At 39.5% G+C, this 16,330-nt stretch overlaps 1 protein-coding gene across 5 annotated transcripts in view; it reads left to right on the top strand.

The window, feature by feature from the left end:
• palld (palladin, cytoskeletal associated protein) overlaps nt 1–16,330 on the top strand; it is a 68,352-nt gene that overhangs the window by 31,238 nt on the left and 20,784 nt on the right. For 4 of the 5 annotated variants that reach the window (XM_065956166.1, XM_065956165.1, XM_065956164.1 and 1 more), the window contains 9 exons: nt 212–387; nt 571–637; nt 1,605–1,722; nt 1,832–1,897; nt 4,380–4,521; nt 4,654–4,677; nt 5,408–5,527; nt 6,792–7,263; nt 9,189–9,224. In XM_065956166.1, coding sequence (XP_065812238.1) covers nt 212–387; nt 571–637; nt 1,605–1,722; nt 1,832–1,897; nt 4,380–4,521; nt 4,654–4,677; nt 5,408–5,527; nt 6,792–7,263; nt 9,189–9,224 — 1,221 coding nt within the window. The remainder of the gene's footprint in view (nt 1–211; nt 388–570; nt 638–1,604; nt 1,723–1,831; nt 1,898–4,379; nt 4,522–4,653; nt 4,678–5,407; nt 5,528–6,791; nt 7,264–9,188; nt 9,225–16,330) is intronic. The other variant, XM_020631078.3, reaches the window with a different exon arrangement.

Below are 16,330 nucleotides of genomic sequence, written 5' to 3'. Positions count from 1 at the left end.
GAATCCAAATCGTACAAGTACAGAGGTTTAACAAGAAAAAACTCTGAAAAATAAAACAAAGGACAAAAGACAGGAAATAATTGATATGTAAAAGGAACAAAACAAGAAGTAATTTTTATTATTTATATAAATCATGAGGTCTTTCGTTTTTTTGTTGAAGATTCCTGAATATAAAAAGTAACCAAAGCTCCCTTTCTCGTCTTTTCACCAGGTGGTTCTGTGAAGGCAGAGAGCTCCACACCTCTCCTGACATACAGATCTGGAGGGATGGTGACCTGCACACTTTGGTGATCGCTGAAGCTTTCGAGGACGACACAGGACGTTACACCTGCGTGGCTTCCAACAGTCTGGGAGCAGATAACACCTCTGCTGAGGTTTACATCGAAGGTGAGACCAATTCATTTTAACTTTTGAGGTATTTATGTAATATAGTTATCTTTTAGATAAGATTAACAGTTTGCTACATGTTGTTGATCTGCCTTAATAATGAGGATTATTAACTGTTAAAGAGATGACATGTATATCACAAAGAGATAACCATCACTGCTTTTTGTTTTTCTCCCGTTGCAGGAGCTTCGTCATCAGATTCGGAAGGGGAAGGAGCCGCGTCAAAGTCCAGATCCGGAAACATGCCTCAGTACGTGTGTTCGGCATGACCTCTTGTGACCCAGTGAACCTTGAATCCCCTGAACAGGTCATCTGAGCCCTGCAGCAGCTAATCAGAACTACTGCCCTTAACTAGACCCTTAAAAGGCCCATAAAGAGCCATAACCCCGAGCTGGTACACAGGCCACTCTGTAGATAATTACAGGTACAGAGGGTTAATGTGGGGGGAAAAAAACAAACCCTGACAGGATTTTCCCCCTGTACTTCAATCCTTTATGCTAAACATTTTTAAACAATTCCTGCTTTCACTCTCTGTTTTTACCGCCCTTTCTCTTGAATTATTTGTCCTTCTTCATATAAAGAAGATTGGGCCATGTACCAAAGAAGCACAGTTTTTCTTATTTAGCAATTAGTCTGCCAAAAACTTGTAAAGGAGGACAAAACATTAACATTTCACTAGTTTATTTTGCTCACATGGACCCAGCTTCCAGCTGTATAGTTACTCTGCTCTTGTGCATCTTATTAAATGGAACTTATACATTCATTTTAACAAACGCACTGAAGAAGAAGAAGCCTTGTGCTGAAACATGTTAGCATTTGTCTGTGCTGATGTGAGCCAAATAAACTAGAGAAATGTCGTATTTTGTCCTCCTTAACTTTGAATTTGAGATGTACTGCTGTTATTTATGTTTTGAACATTATTACATAAGGACAGTTCTGCAATCAATCTTTCAGTAACTCTCTCAGGGGTTTGCAATTTTCTGGATGTTTTTGATCATAATCTGTTGTTTAAATCTGCCTCCATCTGGACAACTTCCTGATTCCCTTTTTGTTTACACACTAAAGCCAAGGTCCCTGATACCATCTTAATTGCTGTGGTGAAATTATACTTTGATTCAACATTCATATTTTAACTACAAGCATACAGACACATGAAATAGCAAAGATATTTTTTTTATGAGTGTTTTCTGATTTATTCCTTGTCTTCTTCTTCTTAGAGTTCAGAAGAAGATGACTTCAATGTCCCTGACAATACGCTCATCATCACCCAAAACCACAGAGGTCCTTCCTCTCCGCTCCACCCTGGTCCAGTCCCTGTCTCAGCCCCCGCAGCGGGTAAGTACCCACCGCCTACGTGACAGTAAATCTACAAAAAAATGTTTTCTTCAATGACACAAAGAGATGCCTTTCTGTATGCACTCACTGAGTTTTATTTTTCTTCCAGATGCAAAGCCCTCTGTCACTGTCACTGTGTGGTGGTGAGGTGTCAGGTCCGCCGTTATTCACTAAGGTGAGGATGCATACTACACATACACCACTTTGCTGACATGTCATTTAAAAAAAACTATGAATAAACTGCTCTAACTGGATCTTGTCATCTGGGAAGATTTCCTATAGATGTTTTAACCTGGCTGCAGAGATTGACTCTAAATTAGCTTTAAAAGTATTAGTGAGGTCAATAATAGATATTTAGGGCAGTAAGAACTTCCTGAACTTTCTAAAAATCAATTAAGAAAAACTAGACAATCAAGGAAAATGTCAGATGTTTTATTTACAAGAAAATGATTTAGCTAGAATTAAAATAGAAACTGAAGTTGCAAGAACAGAAAAAGCTTGCAGTAAACCAACATAAGCCTTTTGGCACTGAAGCAGATTATGCTAAGTATTTAAGTAATAAAGTGGCTGTTTTGCTGTAAGTGAATACAATTATGTGAATGTTTATTATTACAGTTACTCGTTTAAGGGATTTATCGAACTATTTAAATGTTACTTTAAACTATTTTGTAACGTTGCTCTTTGGTGCTTTTATTTGATTTGATTATTGCTTAAATCCTGAATTGGTTACAACAGTTAAGGGTATATGCATGCAAAGTTTGTATTTATTAAAGTTGTTCGTTGTTAAGGTTGATGTCATCGTTCTTTGCAAGATAGTCAGGTTTCACACAGACTTGAAAAGCATTTCTTTTTTAGCGTTTTGTCACAGAGACATAACAAAACAAACCCTCCCTGAAGCTGTATCATTAACTTTTCCTGCACACTTAAGCCCAAACCCAGTCCCAGATACAAACCTACTTAAACACAGTACATCATGTAGGCAACACATACATGCACATATGCAGAACATGATACAGATTTATTGTGTCTCTGCCTTCCCATAATAACAGTTTGCATTGCTGTGGCTTACAGCAGTGGGGGTCAGATAAAACATGCACTTTGATGAGAGCTCCTCCTCCAGCTCAGACTCTTCATCACTCCCCAAACAGCCCCGACTCCCTCTCCCTCAGGCTGTGGGTCTTGTGATGGCGAGACTGAGGCGGGCTGAGGCAGAGCTTCAAACGGCCCTGCCAAACCCACAAGGGTCAGGTCTCTTTCACTCTCATTGAGGCAGTCAGGCCCTAAATCATTTTCCTCTTCATTACAAAAGAAACATTTGTTTGTCTTCACCTCCTTTAAAAGCTGCTGTGGGCTTTAATCATCTCAATGAGAGGATGGTCGCCTCCACTGATGTCAGCCATACAACACACACCCCCACAAATACACACATACAATGTCAGACCGATACATTCCACCCCTGGTGTTCCCAAAATATACCCAATGCCGTAGTCACTATGTCACAGAGAGAAAGAGGTACATTCTTTTACACTGACACTGAGAGCCACTTGTTGAAGGATAACACCCGACACATTTCTCGCCCCGTTAACAAGCAGAAGAGGCAACACAGTGCTAGGAGTGTCTTCTCCATCAGAAGCTTTTTGATGTGTTTTTCTTAGTTCTGAGATTTATCCTATAACAAAAACAGAGAGGAGTTAAAGTTTTGCAATTTCTATCATTAAATTTATAAGTATTTAGAAATTCATCAGGTGTGGCCGTCCTGACAGTGTTCGCAATATGTATTGCCTTTGTGCCTCCTTTTTTCCCCCTCGTTCTCTTTCTCTTTTTTTTGCGATCAATTTTTTATTGTTTATGTTTGAACATTGTCACTTACAATAAAGGAAAAACAAGATGTTGTGGTTTTAACAACAGCCCACAAATGTACAGGAGAGGATAATCATATACAGTATATCATATACATAGTTCCTTATACAATACATTTCAAAAGAAGGGATGAAAACAGCAGACTAAAGGGGCAAACAAAGATTGAATCGTCTCTCTCCCCTGGATTACCACAACACAGAAAGTATACAAATAAGTAAAAAATAATGGCAATGAGGGGGGCAAAGAAACTAATTCCCCCAATATATCCCACCCCAACCTCCCTCTCCGCCCCCCCAGCCCTCCCTCCCTCCCCACCCCGTTCTCATTCTCTTGATGTATGATTTTATTTTGGGTTTTATTCTGCCTTTTTCCTCTTCAGCAATTTAAAGTTGGGAAAATCAATAATTGTTGGTGTTATATTTTTACTTATTTTTGCTTTATGAAGCTTTTAATGCTCTGTTTGTTTAACTTTATATATCACTTTGAGTTGCTCTTGTATGAATTGTGCTCTGTAAATAAACGTCCCTTGCCATGAGGGACAGCAGCAGCCAACTGTGATAAAATGAGATAGTGACTGTTTTCAGGTGTAATTGTCCACTGGCCTCTCGAATCCTTAATCTGTGTTCAATGACAGAGTGTAACCTTTAATGATCTTTGTCATCTATTCCACGCTGTAACTTTGAAGCATATCCCCTTTCATTACCCGTTTCTGGATCTTCTCATTTACTCATCATTATTGACTTACTCACTCTTTTTCCTCTTGACCTCTCTGTAACGTTGTCCCTACTTCTATGCAGCTGTTGCAGGATGCCCATGCATCTGAGGGCCAGGTGGTGGTTCTGGAGTGCAGGGTCAAAGGAAGCCCTCCTCTTCAGGTCAGATGGTACCGCCAAGGAGAGGAGATCCTGGATTCTCCTGATTTTCGGATTCTCCAGAAAAGTTTGACATTTCTCTTAACTTGTCTTGAAACCATTTGTAACCGAGTACACTGTAGCAGTTAACTATAGGATGCTAATAACCAAAATATGTATGTTCTTTCTTCCTTTCTTCCAATAATCTATAATGAATCAGAGCCCCGTTCTGCGGCTGAACCAGGTTTGTTGGCTCAGTTCCTACTAAATGCATGCTTTGTTATTACAAAACTGCTTTTATGTCCCTAACCACAGTCAATACATCCAATTAGTAATGATAATCAGCTTTGTCTGGAGGCTGTTTGATGGTTTCTTTATCAGCTGTAACCTTTCACTCACTGTGGTGTCTCACAGAACACTCATATTCAAGAGACAGAGGGAGTCCTTGGGAAAGTCTGAGAAACCCCAAGACAGCAAATTCTTACACATCACACACGGAAAAATTTCAGATAAACAATGACACACGTGTTCATTTATGTCAGATTGTTTCGCACCTGTGTGACTCAGGGGTCATTTCTGGTGTTACTTTCAGAGCTGTGAGTCACACTCAGACGTCCCTGAACATCTGTGCCTCAGCTTTTTTATGTGTCTGTCTGTCTGTTCTTCATGAGAGCTTTCGTCCGTGCTTGTTTGTTTCTCCCTGCTGCTCTCTTGTGTGTCTGAGTCTGAATAGTGATTCACTAGTCTAGATGGAATGTCCGTCATAATATAACATGCCTGTGAAAAAAAAACAGTCTAATATCTTATTACCTGTCATTACATAACAAATCAAGTTTCAGCATGTCACTTCATTCCACGCCGGTACAGATTACCGATCATGAAAGTCAAGTCTGTTATTTTGCACTTTTAAATTCAGCTTTTAGGATCTTATTTAAGGTGTGTTGATAGCTGGAATCTTTTTTGTTTTTTTCCAGAGGAGATATGTACCCTGGTGATAGCCGAGGCCTTTCCAGAGGATGGAGGCCTGTTCTGCTGCTCAGCCTCCAACCCGTACGGCTCTTTGAAGAGCACAGCCCAACTCACCGTCACTGCAGGTGCGTTCACACACAGAGAGAAAAGACATTGCCATTTGCCAACCCAATAGTCAATCAATAATCACAATAGTTCTACTAAATTCTAAGAGTCTAAGAGTGCAGGCAGGTTAACAGTGTCATGTAGTCTGCAGTTTCTCAATTAATGTTGTTTTGTTGAATTTGGCTCACTGCATAGAAAAACTCATAACAGCCCCATTTTGCAAGTTCTTTTTACTTTTTGATCAATATTAGTGACAACATATCAAGCTAACTAGCCTGTTGCTTTCACATGAACATGCTGCTGAACACACCAAAACAATGACTGCACAGTTTACCAAAGCTACCACAACAAGCCTCTAGGTCACTACATCATGTCAAGTAAGCATGTTATAACATGCTAGGCAAACTAGCATTTTGTCTAAGCCACTACATAAACCAAAAAAAACCCAATATAAGACAGTTAATATTCATAATACATCAGGGAATTGATAACCCATTTTACTTCTATAATTATGTTTCTGAATGGCATATTTGAAAACTTTTGGCATATTGAGAAGGTTTTAACACTTTTGGAGCATGTGAAACAAAACATTTTCACGCTCTAGTAACAAATGGTAGAGTTGTAAATAAAGCAACTCTTTGTTTTAAAAAGGTCCTTAATGTGATGTCCCTGAATACACTTGTTACTTTTCTACAGCTTCACTCCCCTTTATCATCACATGATTTGTTTGAAGTTCAATCCCCATATTATTATAAAAAAAACTGATATATATATATATATATATATATATATATATATATATATATATATATATATATATATATATATATATATATATACATAAAGGATATCTAGAAAAAACTTACAACAAACACTCTTACATCTGATGGTAACCCTAACCCTAATTTCCCAAAAGTTGTGTAGATTGGAGTCATTTATAAAAGTAGTAAGTCTCAATGAAATGACCATCTTGTTTTGAAGGTGTTATTGTTTCATTTGAGTGAATGGTGTGAGCTGATGAGACGCTCTTTGTGAATACAGAAGTGAACAAATATTTCCTTGTGTGATTCCAAAAACAAAAACTGCGTGTACAGTACAGGACAGGACTCACCACAAAGGAAAGGCTGAATAAACAAGAATTTCATCAGCCTGACTGGACCCAGCTGCTGCTTTAGATCAGCTGGGTTCATTGTTGTCTGTCTAATCAGCATCTATGTGGTGGCCAGAAGGAAAAACTAAACATTAAAGTCAAAGAATTTACTTTTTTCCGTTTGTGTCTTGAAGCATCTGAGGACTCATCCAGTAATGGGATGTCTGGAGATAGCTCAGGGTTTGAGGATGCAGCAGCCTTCCCCCCACCTCCCCCACCCACAGAAATCAGCCTCCTGGAGCTGCCACCCAGGACGCTGCCTCCAAACAGGAATGAATCTTTCCAAATCAGGGAGCTGGAGATCTGGCCCAGTGTTTCCACCATGCCTCCAGTGCAGATGAGCTCAGAGGTTGAGGATAAAGGAAAGGGGTCCACACAGAATGGCCAACCCACATATCCACCGGCTCCACCAAGTCCACCCAAGGCATCTACCCCACCTCCACCCCCTCCTCCCCCTCTACCACAGTTTGACCCAATGACAGATGTCCCAGTCCAAGTCCAAAGTCCAGTCAAGGTGGCACCAGACGCACCTCCATCCCCAGGCAAACTGTCTCCACCCCATGGGAAAGAAGGACCCCCACTGCCTACCAAGCCTAAACCGAGGCTGTGAGTACCTGTGTGTCCGTGTGTGTCTGTGCCCCGAGGGGAGGCTAGTCGCCAGGGAGGGCCGGTGAAAGTGAGACAGGTTTGAAATGATAGTGTGGCAGGTTTGTGAAAAGGGTTAACTGGGGAATCCCATATCCCGATTAAACAAAAGCATTCCCCTGCCTTTATGTAGGTGTCAATGTGGCATCGTGTTTGCCAGGGCAAGTCTGCCAGCTGCCATCCGTCCGTCTGTCTGTGGCTGTAAACAGATCTGCGTGGCTTTTGCTGGATGGCTCCTATTGTTTCTGTCTGACCCTGGACATGCATGCCCAGCCCAGGACAGAGCCATCATGTGTTGTTTTTTTTCCTGAGCACCTTTTCTGTGAGCTCTATAGGGATCAGGTAGGATGTCACTGTTATTATAAGAGAGTAGGGCATTTGATTGGCTTTATTTTCAATAGTCCTGTGTTTTGAGATGTCTGCTGCAGACGAGCATGCATTTTCTTTCTAAATTGTAGGTGGATTTCTTTTTTTTAATTTGGAGTATTTTCTTTATAACCAAGGAATACAGCGGGGAGCAATCGGAAAGAATAAGGAGAGAGAGAGAGAGGGGATGGCTGATCCTCTTCTAGACTAGTCTATATGAGTCCATTGTATGCTTCAAGGAGTGCCAATTGATTAGCACTTCAAGCCAGTGCTAATGGGGAGAAGACGACAGAAGATCATGAAAAATATAGAATTAGGTGCTTTCACTTGAGATGTAGGTTATCTTCACTTTTCTTTATTTAGCTCTATCGTCATGCTGGAGATGTTGGATTGCCTGACATCTTGTTGATCGTCTTTTAATACTGTACAGACATTCATGATTCCCAGAAGAAGAATACCACACATCTTGGCTCCTCTTAAAATAATCCTCCTGTCCCTACACAAAGTTGACAGTGGCAGTGTAAAGCTGACTTTTTCTTTAGATTAAAGGTCAACCCCATTTACTTAAATATATTAAGATCTTAAACATTGTTCCCAAACTGGAGTCCAGGGCACAAGTTTGTCTACTCTGAGGGTAGATTTGCATTAACTAAAATTGTGATAAAGAATTTACTGGAGAGTTTATTCAAAGGTCTATTGGTAGGAACAATTATGTGTTATGTATTTGCACCCACCATACGCGGATCAGAAATCTTTGGACAAGAAACAAGGTTTTTGGTTTGGTTTGAAGTCTGAGTAGTATTGACCAACGAGGTTGAGCAGGCTTTGGTTGAATTTAGAAAAATAATCCCTATAGATTGCAAAATTGGTGGAATCCATTGGTCAAAAATACAAATCCAATCTGATTTGTTAATTGAACTGTAAACAACTTGTAGCGGACAGAGGAGGAAGTCTTGGCCCAATATCCCAGTTCCAGTGGCTTCCTCAGCAGCCCAACATTATTGTCTGTTAGAGGTTAAATTGTTGTCAGGCAAACACATTGTTTGCTTTGATAAGGCAAATCTTATCATGTAAGATAGTAAAAAAAGGTAGACATAACACCTGCTAAACATTAACTCTTTAGCCTCAGGGACATTAGCACTTAGCACAGTTCAGCATTGCAGAGAAGCCTCTTTTTAAATGTTCTTGCTCTTTCTTTTAATTTGCACTCTATGAATTTGCATATATTTAAGGCTGAACTCAAGTAGATGGAAAACTTTTACTTTAAAAGTTTTTAATCTAATAGAATTACTTTACCAGAGTTTGACAACGTAAGCAGTATTCCCCTTTAAAGTGGCATAATAGTTGTTGCCATAGATCATGAACAGAGTTTGTTAAATGTAAACTGGAGCCTGTCTCTTGCATTGCACAGTCTTATGTCCGCCGCATGTGAAGTGGATTTAACTCCTGCCGATGGATGCCACAGTATTGCATGTTCTGTGTACAGAAAATGTTATGACTTTTTAATTCTGTGCTTCCAGAGCTGTGGGTATAGAGGAGGAGACAGAAAATTACAGGTAAATATTTGGCTGTGAGGGTGATGCTCTGGATGTGATTTGAGTGGCGCCACATGCAGCCTCATTAATCAAGCTCTCATGGAAACAAACACAGACACAACAGTAGAAATGATGTGGAGGCACACATCTGACATGTCTTGTGTAATTAACTTCACTTTTATTACATTTAAGGATTAAAAAGAGTGGTGGTTGGACGAGAATAAAGTGAAATCAGCTGATCGTTTACAATTGCCATATGCAAGTTTGTTGTGGATGAAAACATCTGGTGTGGTTACTGGGCTTTACCACAGAAACAGAAACCCTGTTTATATTGAGTCTAGCAGATTTGATCAAGATCAAGATAGATGTTTACTTTAAAATGTACATATGTCAACAAGGAGATTGATAAATGACATCACTTCTGTTTCTAGATCAGACTTCTATGCTAGAAAAATGAGGTCGTTAAGCTGCTCTGCTCAGAATGTTTCAGCAACAAGTGAATTTACTCCCCAAAACAATCAGCTTCCAACTGTCAAGTAATGAGATAGCATAAGTCACCCCTCCCCTGTCCTCTTTAAATTACACAGTAAAAAAAAACAGCCCTGCCATTAACCAAAGGTCACGCTTACTGCTAGTCTACACTCTGTTTCCTCAGGTGAAATGTGTGAACAGAGACTGAGCACTCTGAGCTTATCATTGAGTTCATCGTATCCTGTTGGTCGCGTGGCACATCCCGTACAGACACTCAGATATATTGCCTCTTCTCTTTGAGCCACATGGTGCTGTGGAGCAGAGCACAGTAAAGCCTTCATCCTTTGAAAACACTCTGGGTTTGTGACTTTATTGCTTTTTAATATATTTTACAGGAGTTCAGTTTAATAAGCAGCAAAACTTTGTAACAAACACAATCTGTTGAAAAGCTGGTGAAAACTATTTTTAACACTAAGGCAGTATCATAAAAAAAACTTTGTTGTTAAATTGTTAGACTTTATTGACAGAAAGTAGCGGATCAGTTCGAAAGGAGTTTTATTCTCAGAGTTAGCAGATCACCTAGCTCAAGACCTGATTGTCTTGCCTTTATTAATAATGAGAATTAGGACTGAACCAAATGTTTTTTCTAAATATTTTGTCAAACATATATAATGCAGAAAATTATGATGGGGTAATATGAATGCTGTCACCAATTTTTCAAGCAAGACCTGCTCTGTCTCCATAGTTAATAATGCCCCAAACCAAGAGATCAATGCAGTACACTGATCTTAAGATCACAGCTGAACGACGCCACATTTCTGTTATTTTAGTTATTTTATTCAATCTTTCTTTAGTGGGGTTATTTGTTGAAAAAAGGAGCCGTTTGAGTTGCTTTGTATAGTTGTGCTGGTGTGGAAATGTATGCACAGCCCATGTAGAAAAGTTCTAACGTCATTTGAGGTTATAATCTTCTCAGAAATTAGTTCATTACTTTGTCACTTCTTAAATTGGTATATGTCTCGCAAATCCCATATCAGTCAGCTTCAGTCATTTTTGAATATTTCAGATTTGAGCTCCAACTCATGCTCAAAAATATTCCAGGTTTTAAAGCATCTGTTAATATTTAAAAAGGGACAGGTTTATAAAGAACATAACATTCTTTACAACAGTGTATATAGCTATTGGAAAGATGTGTTCATATTCACAAATCTAGAATAAATGGTTGGAAATCATAGAAATAAACCTTGTGGAAAGCCTATGTAAGACATGGTTTTTGCTTCAATAACACTGGGCTGATGAGATGGAGGAAGTCATTATGTGACTTGGCAGGCAGGAGAGACTGCAGGAGACCTGAACTGTGAAAATAGAGCTGCTGTTTTTCTCTGCTGAAGGCAGAGGGGAAAAGGGTTGGTATGTATTTGGGTTTGATGCCCAGCGTTGATGTCAGATGTCAGGACAAGAATCAAAGGAAATTCTCAGGGGAGAGGCTCAGATTGGCCAGATGGATCTGATCCAAGTCGCAGGTTTGCAGAGAAAGCAAGAGTTTAACCACATAGTGGAGAATAGATGGGTTACAAATTGGCAGCTCCATCTCATCGTATGTTCCTTTAAAACTCAACATTTTATGCAGCATTTTGTAAAGCAGGGCTTCACACACAAAAACATTTATTTAGTAATTTGCTTAAGTTTAAAATATGGCGAGTAAGACTTTTGTAAGAAAGATAAATCCTCAAGCCATGAACAGAGAGAGTTTTGTCGCCCTCACCGAGGAACTGCTCTGAGGATGAAGCATAGTAAGCAAAAACTATTTTCTAATGTAGGAAACATACATTTATCTTAGGGTGCAACCATAGACTGTGAAATAGAAGTGGCCACCATGATGTCACACATTGGTTTGTGGACGACCATCTTGAGGCCTCAGTTTTGCATTTGGCTCACCGCCATCTTCGGCAAAGACCATATTTGGACCAATTGCTATCTACTACCTTTCTACCGACAGAGAGAGGACATTTTATGACGACCATAATTCAACTGGATGAGACGCTGCATCTCAACATAAGGTTTTGCAGTGTTGGACAGAGTTATGCTTCATTCTGATTTAACAACACAACCCTGTATCTATGTTCAGCTGTGCACATGTGACTTTGTGAAACACTGATAACACCTGGAGATAGTAAATCTAGATTTTTGTATGTATGTGCTCATGCAAATGCTTGCACATGTTTGAGAGTGTGCGCTGATGGATGAGTTGTCAGTGCTTCTACGATCCAGTGTTGGCTCTACTGTATTGATCCAGGTACATGATTGTGCGGTGTGACATTCCACAAGAATGTTTTGCATTTCTCACTTTCATTTTGGTGTAATGCAGAAGAGGATATAACATTTGATGTGCTGTGTGTTTTTACCATAGACTGTCAATAAGGAGTGAACATATCCTCTAGTTGAAATGGAAGCAAAAACATGCCTGCATTTATTAGCAGGTCGTGACTCTTCTGGTTGCAAAAAGAAGAAAAGGGCAAAATGGGTTGTATAAATGATGGGGCTGTTTAGAGACAAATAGATGATAAAGAAGGGTATATGCTTAAAGTGTGGAAACTTTGATTGGCAAGTAGCTAACACATTGATCAGTCAGGAAGAATACACGTCACATTACGCATCTCCACACTGTTTTCCAAATATTGTCACTTCCTGCTCCAAAGAAACACGGAAGCAGCACTTAAAATCCCACACTTGAGGCTTTAAAAAGGGAACTCACAGATCAATGAATGACATCATGATGGATATGTTAAATTTACTTTTAATTTATTTAATTTAGCCTTTATTTAACCAGGTTGGTCAGACTTGAGATTAAGAACCTCTTTTCCAAGGGAGATCTGGCCAAGACAGTCAGGGCAAGAACACAAAGTTACAGACAGAGACACAAAGAGAGACAAAGTGCAATTTACAAAACTATAACATTATCATTAACATAATTATATAATATATATTATTATTTTATATTTATTTATATTTTATTTTTATTTTTTATATTTTTATTTTATTTTATTCATTTTATTTGTATTTTATATATATATATACTGTATATATATATATATTTTTTTATATTTATAGTTTATATTTTTTATTTTATATTTTACATTTTATAATATAACATTATAGAGAACCAGCTATGAGTCAAAACTATTAATTATTTAACTCTTTTGCTAGTTTTTACAGATGTTTATACAGTAGCTTTGCTAATAAAACAACACTTTACTTGTAAAGCAAAATCACTCATGTGCCTTCATGTTGAGAGAGGTTAACCCATGCTGCAGTGACACATTAAGGCCAGTTTTGGGTTTCTAAGAAACACCTTCACTGACACTGTAACACACTACAAGACAAAAGAGGACACAGTGAAAAAGTGTGAAGCAAGTGCAACATGCTAAAGGTGTGACCATACTGATATGTGATAATAGGGGGCAAAGCATTATATTATAGTCTAGGATGATTTGTGGGTGGGCGCTACACACCAAGCATAAGTAACAGAGGCAACAATTATCCTCAAACCATTCCACAAACTTAATCTCTCATAAGACCGGGAATCAACTCTGACAGTCCAAATTGTTCTCTTGCACGGATTTCATTCCACAAAGTGCTTTTAATGTGTCAGTTGAACTTTTTCATTTTTTTATGCAGCCCTGTGTTCGTTTTTACTAAGTATGTTTGGATGATGAAAAACAGGCACACGTTGGCACTCGACAAGACCTCACTTTATCGTTTTCTCTCACTAAAATGTTTTCATGTTCAAGGCTCTAAAAGGATTTAGGTTAAAGATTTTTTTATGTTGATTTGTGTGAGAGAGAGAGAACCTGGGTAATCCACATCAGCTGTTAGCAAAAAGCCAAGAACCAAAATTGTATACAGTATGTAATTTCAAGCAAACTAAACACCTCCTGTATGTAGTCAGCAGAGCCTCAACTCTTTCTCCTACATTGGAGTTTTGAATCTATGTTTCATCCCAAGTGAATGAAGCTCTAATCTACATTTGCTCACGTCAAGGGAAGAGGTATAAAATTCATGATTGAGTGAATTACAGAGCAGAAGGACTATTTGTTTTATTCTAAATGATATGTGAAAACAATATTAACATTAATGTAAGCAAGATCATTTCTGCTGTAAAGCTTGAGATGTTAACATGTGGCTCTATGGGACTGGACTGTTGACTGTAGACCATATAAAGAGCTTTGAAGACCTATGTTGGCGGTCACTATTAAAATTACGATCAACCTAAAATGAATCCACCGCTCAGTCAACTCAGCCACTTATTATTGCAAATGTGATGCGTAACTCTTTGCATTAATATATCCAAAAGGTTGATTTATCCAAACAATCATACAATGACAATGTGTAGCAATAAAGAAAAGCTATTGAGCTAGAGCTATTGATACAAAATTATTGTTTTGAACCAGGTTGAACATGTTTATTTCTGCTGTAAAAATGGGCATTTTAACATTGGCATTAATGGGATATCCGTGGAGAAAGCCTCAAGTGGACAATTGACGAACTGCAGTTTTCGCACTTCTACATGGGAGGCATTTTTCAACACCGGGGTTTGTCTCTTGGCCTGAACATATGGAGCAAGCGTCAAGTGGCCACTCGAGGAACTACAGGCCAACCACTTTTTCTTTATTATTCTGTACAGCAGAGTGCAGAGTCAAAACCATACAGGAGCTCAAGAAAACTGTGACACCACGTGTGTTTCCAGGCTCTGCATACTTAAACACAGCAGTGATAAATCTGAGTAACGGCATAATCCACTTTAATGTGGACTGAATTACATGCAGCTTGACCTTTACCTTTGACAGAATTGCCATACCGCTGTGATTAAATGATTTCTGCAGTAGCTCCAAACCTCTCTAACCCCAGTGAGGGTGTTGTCAGGGCAACAGCATGCAAACTGAAGGCAACAAACTCCTCGTTGCTAACAGCCCTCATCAGTCTCCCGCTGTCATACACACACACAGAACTTGTGTTTACAGTGTGGAGCTAAAGAAAGTGACTGGATTTAGCTTTCCGTCCCTTCTACTCTTTTTTAGAATACTTTTAAGGATTTTTTTTTTAGACCTGTCTTGTTGAAATGGAAGCAATGTCTATATCCTTTCTGCATGGTTAAGCAAAGAGCTGTGGCTGCCAGAATTTGTCGCATATCTGTGCGGTGACTCAGAGCTTCCTCTCAGCAGTGTGTTTGTGTTTACAAGGTGCAAGTCATGAACTCGCTAATGAAGTATTAACAATCACTTTCTTGTCGAGGTGTTGCTCGTGTTTTTATGGAGAGTGAAACACATGCATGGTACAGAAACACACATGGTGTAGCTGGCTTGTGCTTGTCCTCATCACACGGTCTGATTAACGTTTGGAAGAAGCTGTGGATTAGTTCCCTGAAGATTACTTTTGCATCTGTGAGGTTTTTTTTAAATTAAATAAAATAATAGGGCAGAATTATGTGAGAGAAGGAGCTATAGTGTAACAAAATAAGAAGCAAAATGAATTCTTTAAGGACACAAGGAAGCAGGAAAGCAGATCATTTCACATCACCCTCCAGACTCAGAGATGGGCAGTCCTTAAAAGGACATGGGAGACACAGGATTGGCTAAAACCAGACCAACTAGCCACCGGATTGGTCGCTGGTGCTAGAGTGACCTGCATGGAATGGAGAAACTTTCCAAATAAGGAAGAGAGTTTTTCAGCGCTGACCTTCATAACATAGACAGGAGGGAGGCCGGTTAGAAAGAGGGGAGGGGGAGCGATGAAAAGACACACAACAGAGAGATGAGGGGAGCAAGAGAGCGCGCAGGGTGTGTGTTTGGGAGTTGACAGCATGGAAACTAAACCGTCCTCAGTGATCCCCTCATAGAAAGCAGACTGTGCTTCTCAGGAAGGATCACCCTGGTATGTTAAATACAGAGAAACACACCAGATAAATACAAGTTACCGTACACACACACACACACACACAGACAAACTCGGAGGATCACATTGTTTCCGGATGAGGTCAATCATCTCTGATAAGATCCTGACCCCAGCTGTTGGTGCGAGTGGTCTGTGTGGCTGCATGTGTGGCATCAGCTTGGGTTTCCCTTTAGACACACTGCCCGGTTGGACCACTTCCACTTGTGGATGTTAATTAGAGGGTGTAACAATGTACACACACACACTAATCTCATGACACTGCTGTCACCAAGAGCGCAGAGAAGATTCACTCTGACTCGACTCAGAGTGTCTGTGAGTCAACACTCGCCCCCTGTAGACATAGGAAGACCCTCTCCTCATAACTCTATTTGATGTTTTTTCCCCCCTCACTCAGATAAATCACCTCTCTGGACCAGATCCACAGCCTCCCCACTGTCCCATCAACACGCTGTGACTCATCAGTAGCTTGGAAAACGCACACTGACTCTAAAAATAGAACATTACACACAAAAAAGAGGGGTGATGAATTCCCAAAAAAGGGTTTTGTTTCATCCCACAACAATTCTTTTATTGAGAAACTGAATATTTGCGAACATATTTCAGTGAATGGAACCAGATCTCTGTGGTTGTGACGGGGGATGTTTGCGCCATACACTCTACTGATGTCACCCACTGGATGGTGTAATGTTTTGACTCCTTGAGTT

Source organism: Labrus bergylta, chromosome 6 (genome assembly GCF_963930695.1).
Source record: "Labrus bergylta chromosome 6, fLabBer1.1, whole genome shotgun sequence".
Taxonomy (NCBI): domain Eukaryota; kingdom Metazoa; phylum Chordata; class Actinopteri; order Labriformes; family Labridae; genus Labrus; species Labrus bergylta.
This window is presented reverse-complemented; position numbering and strand designations above follow the sequence as displayed.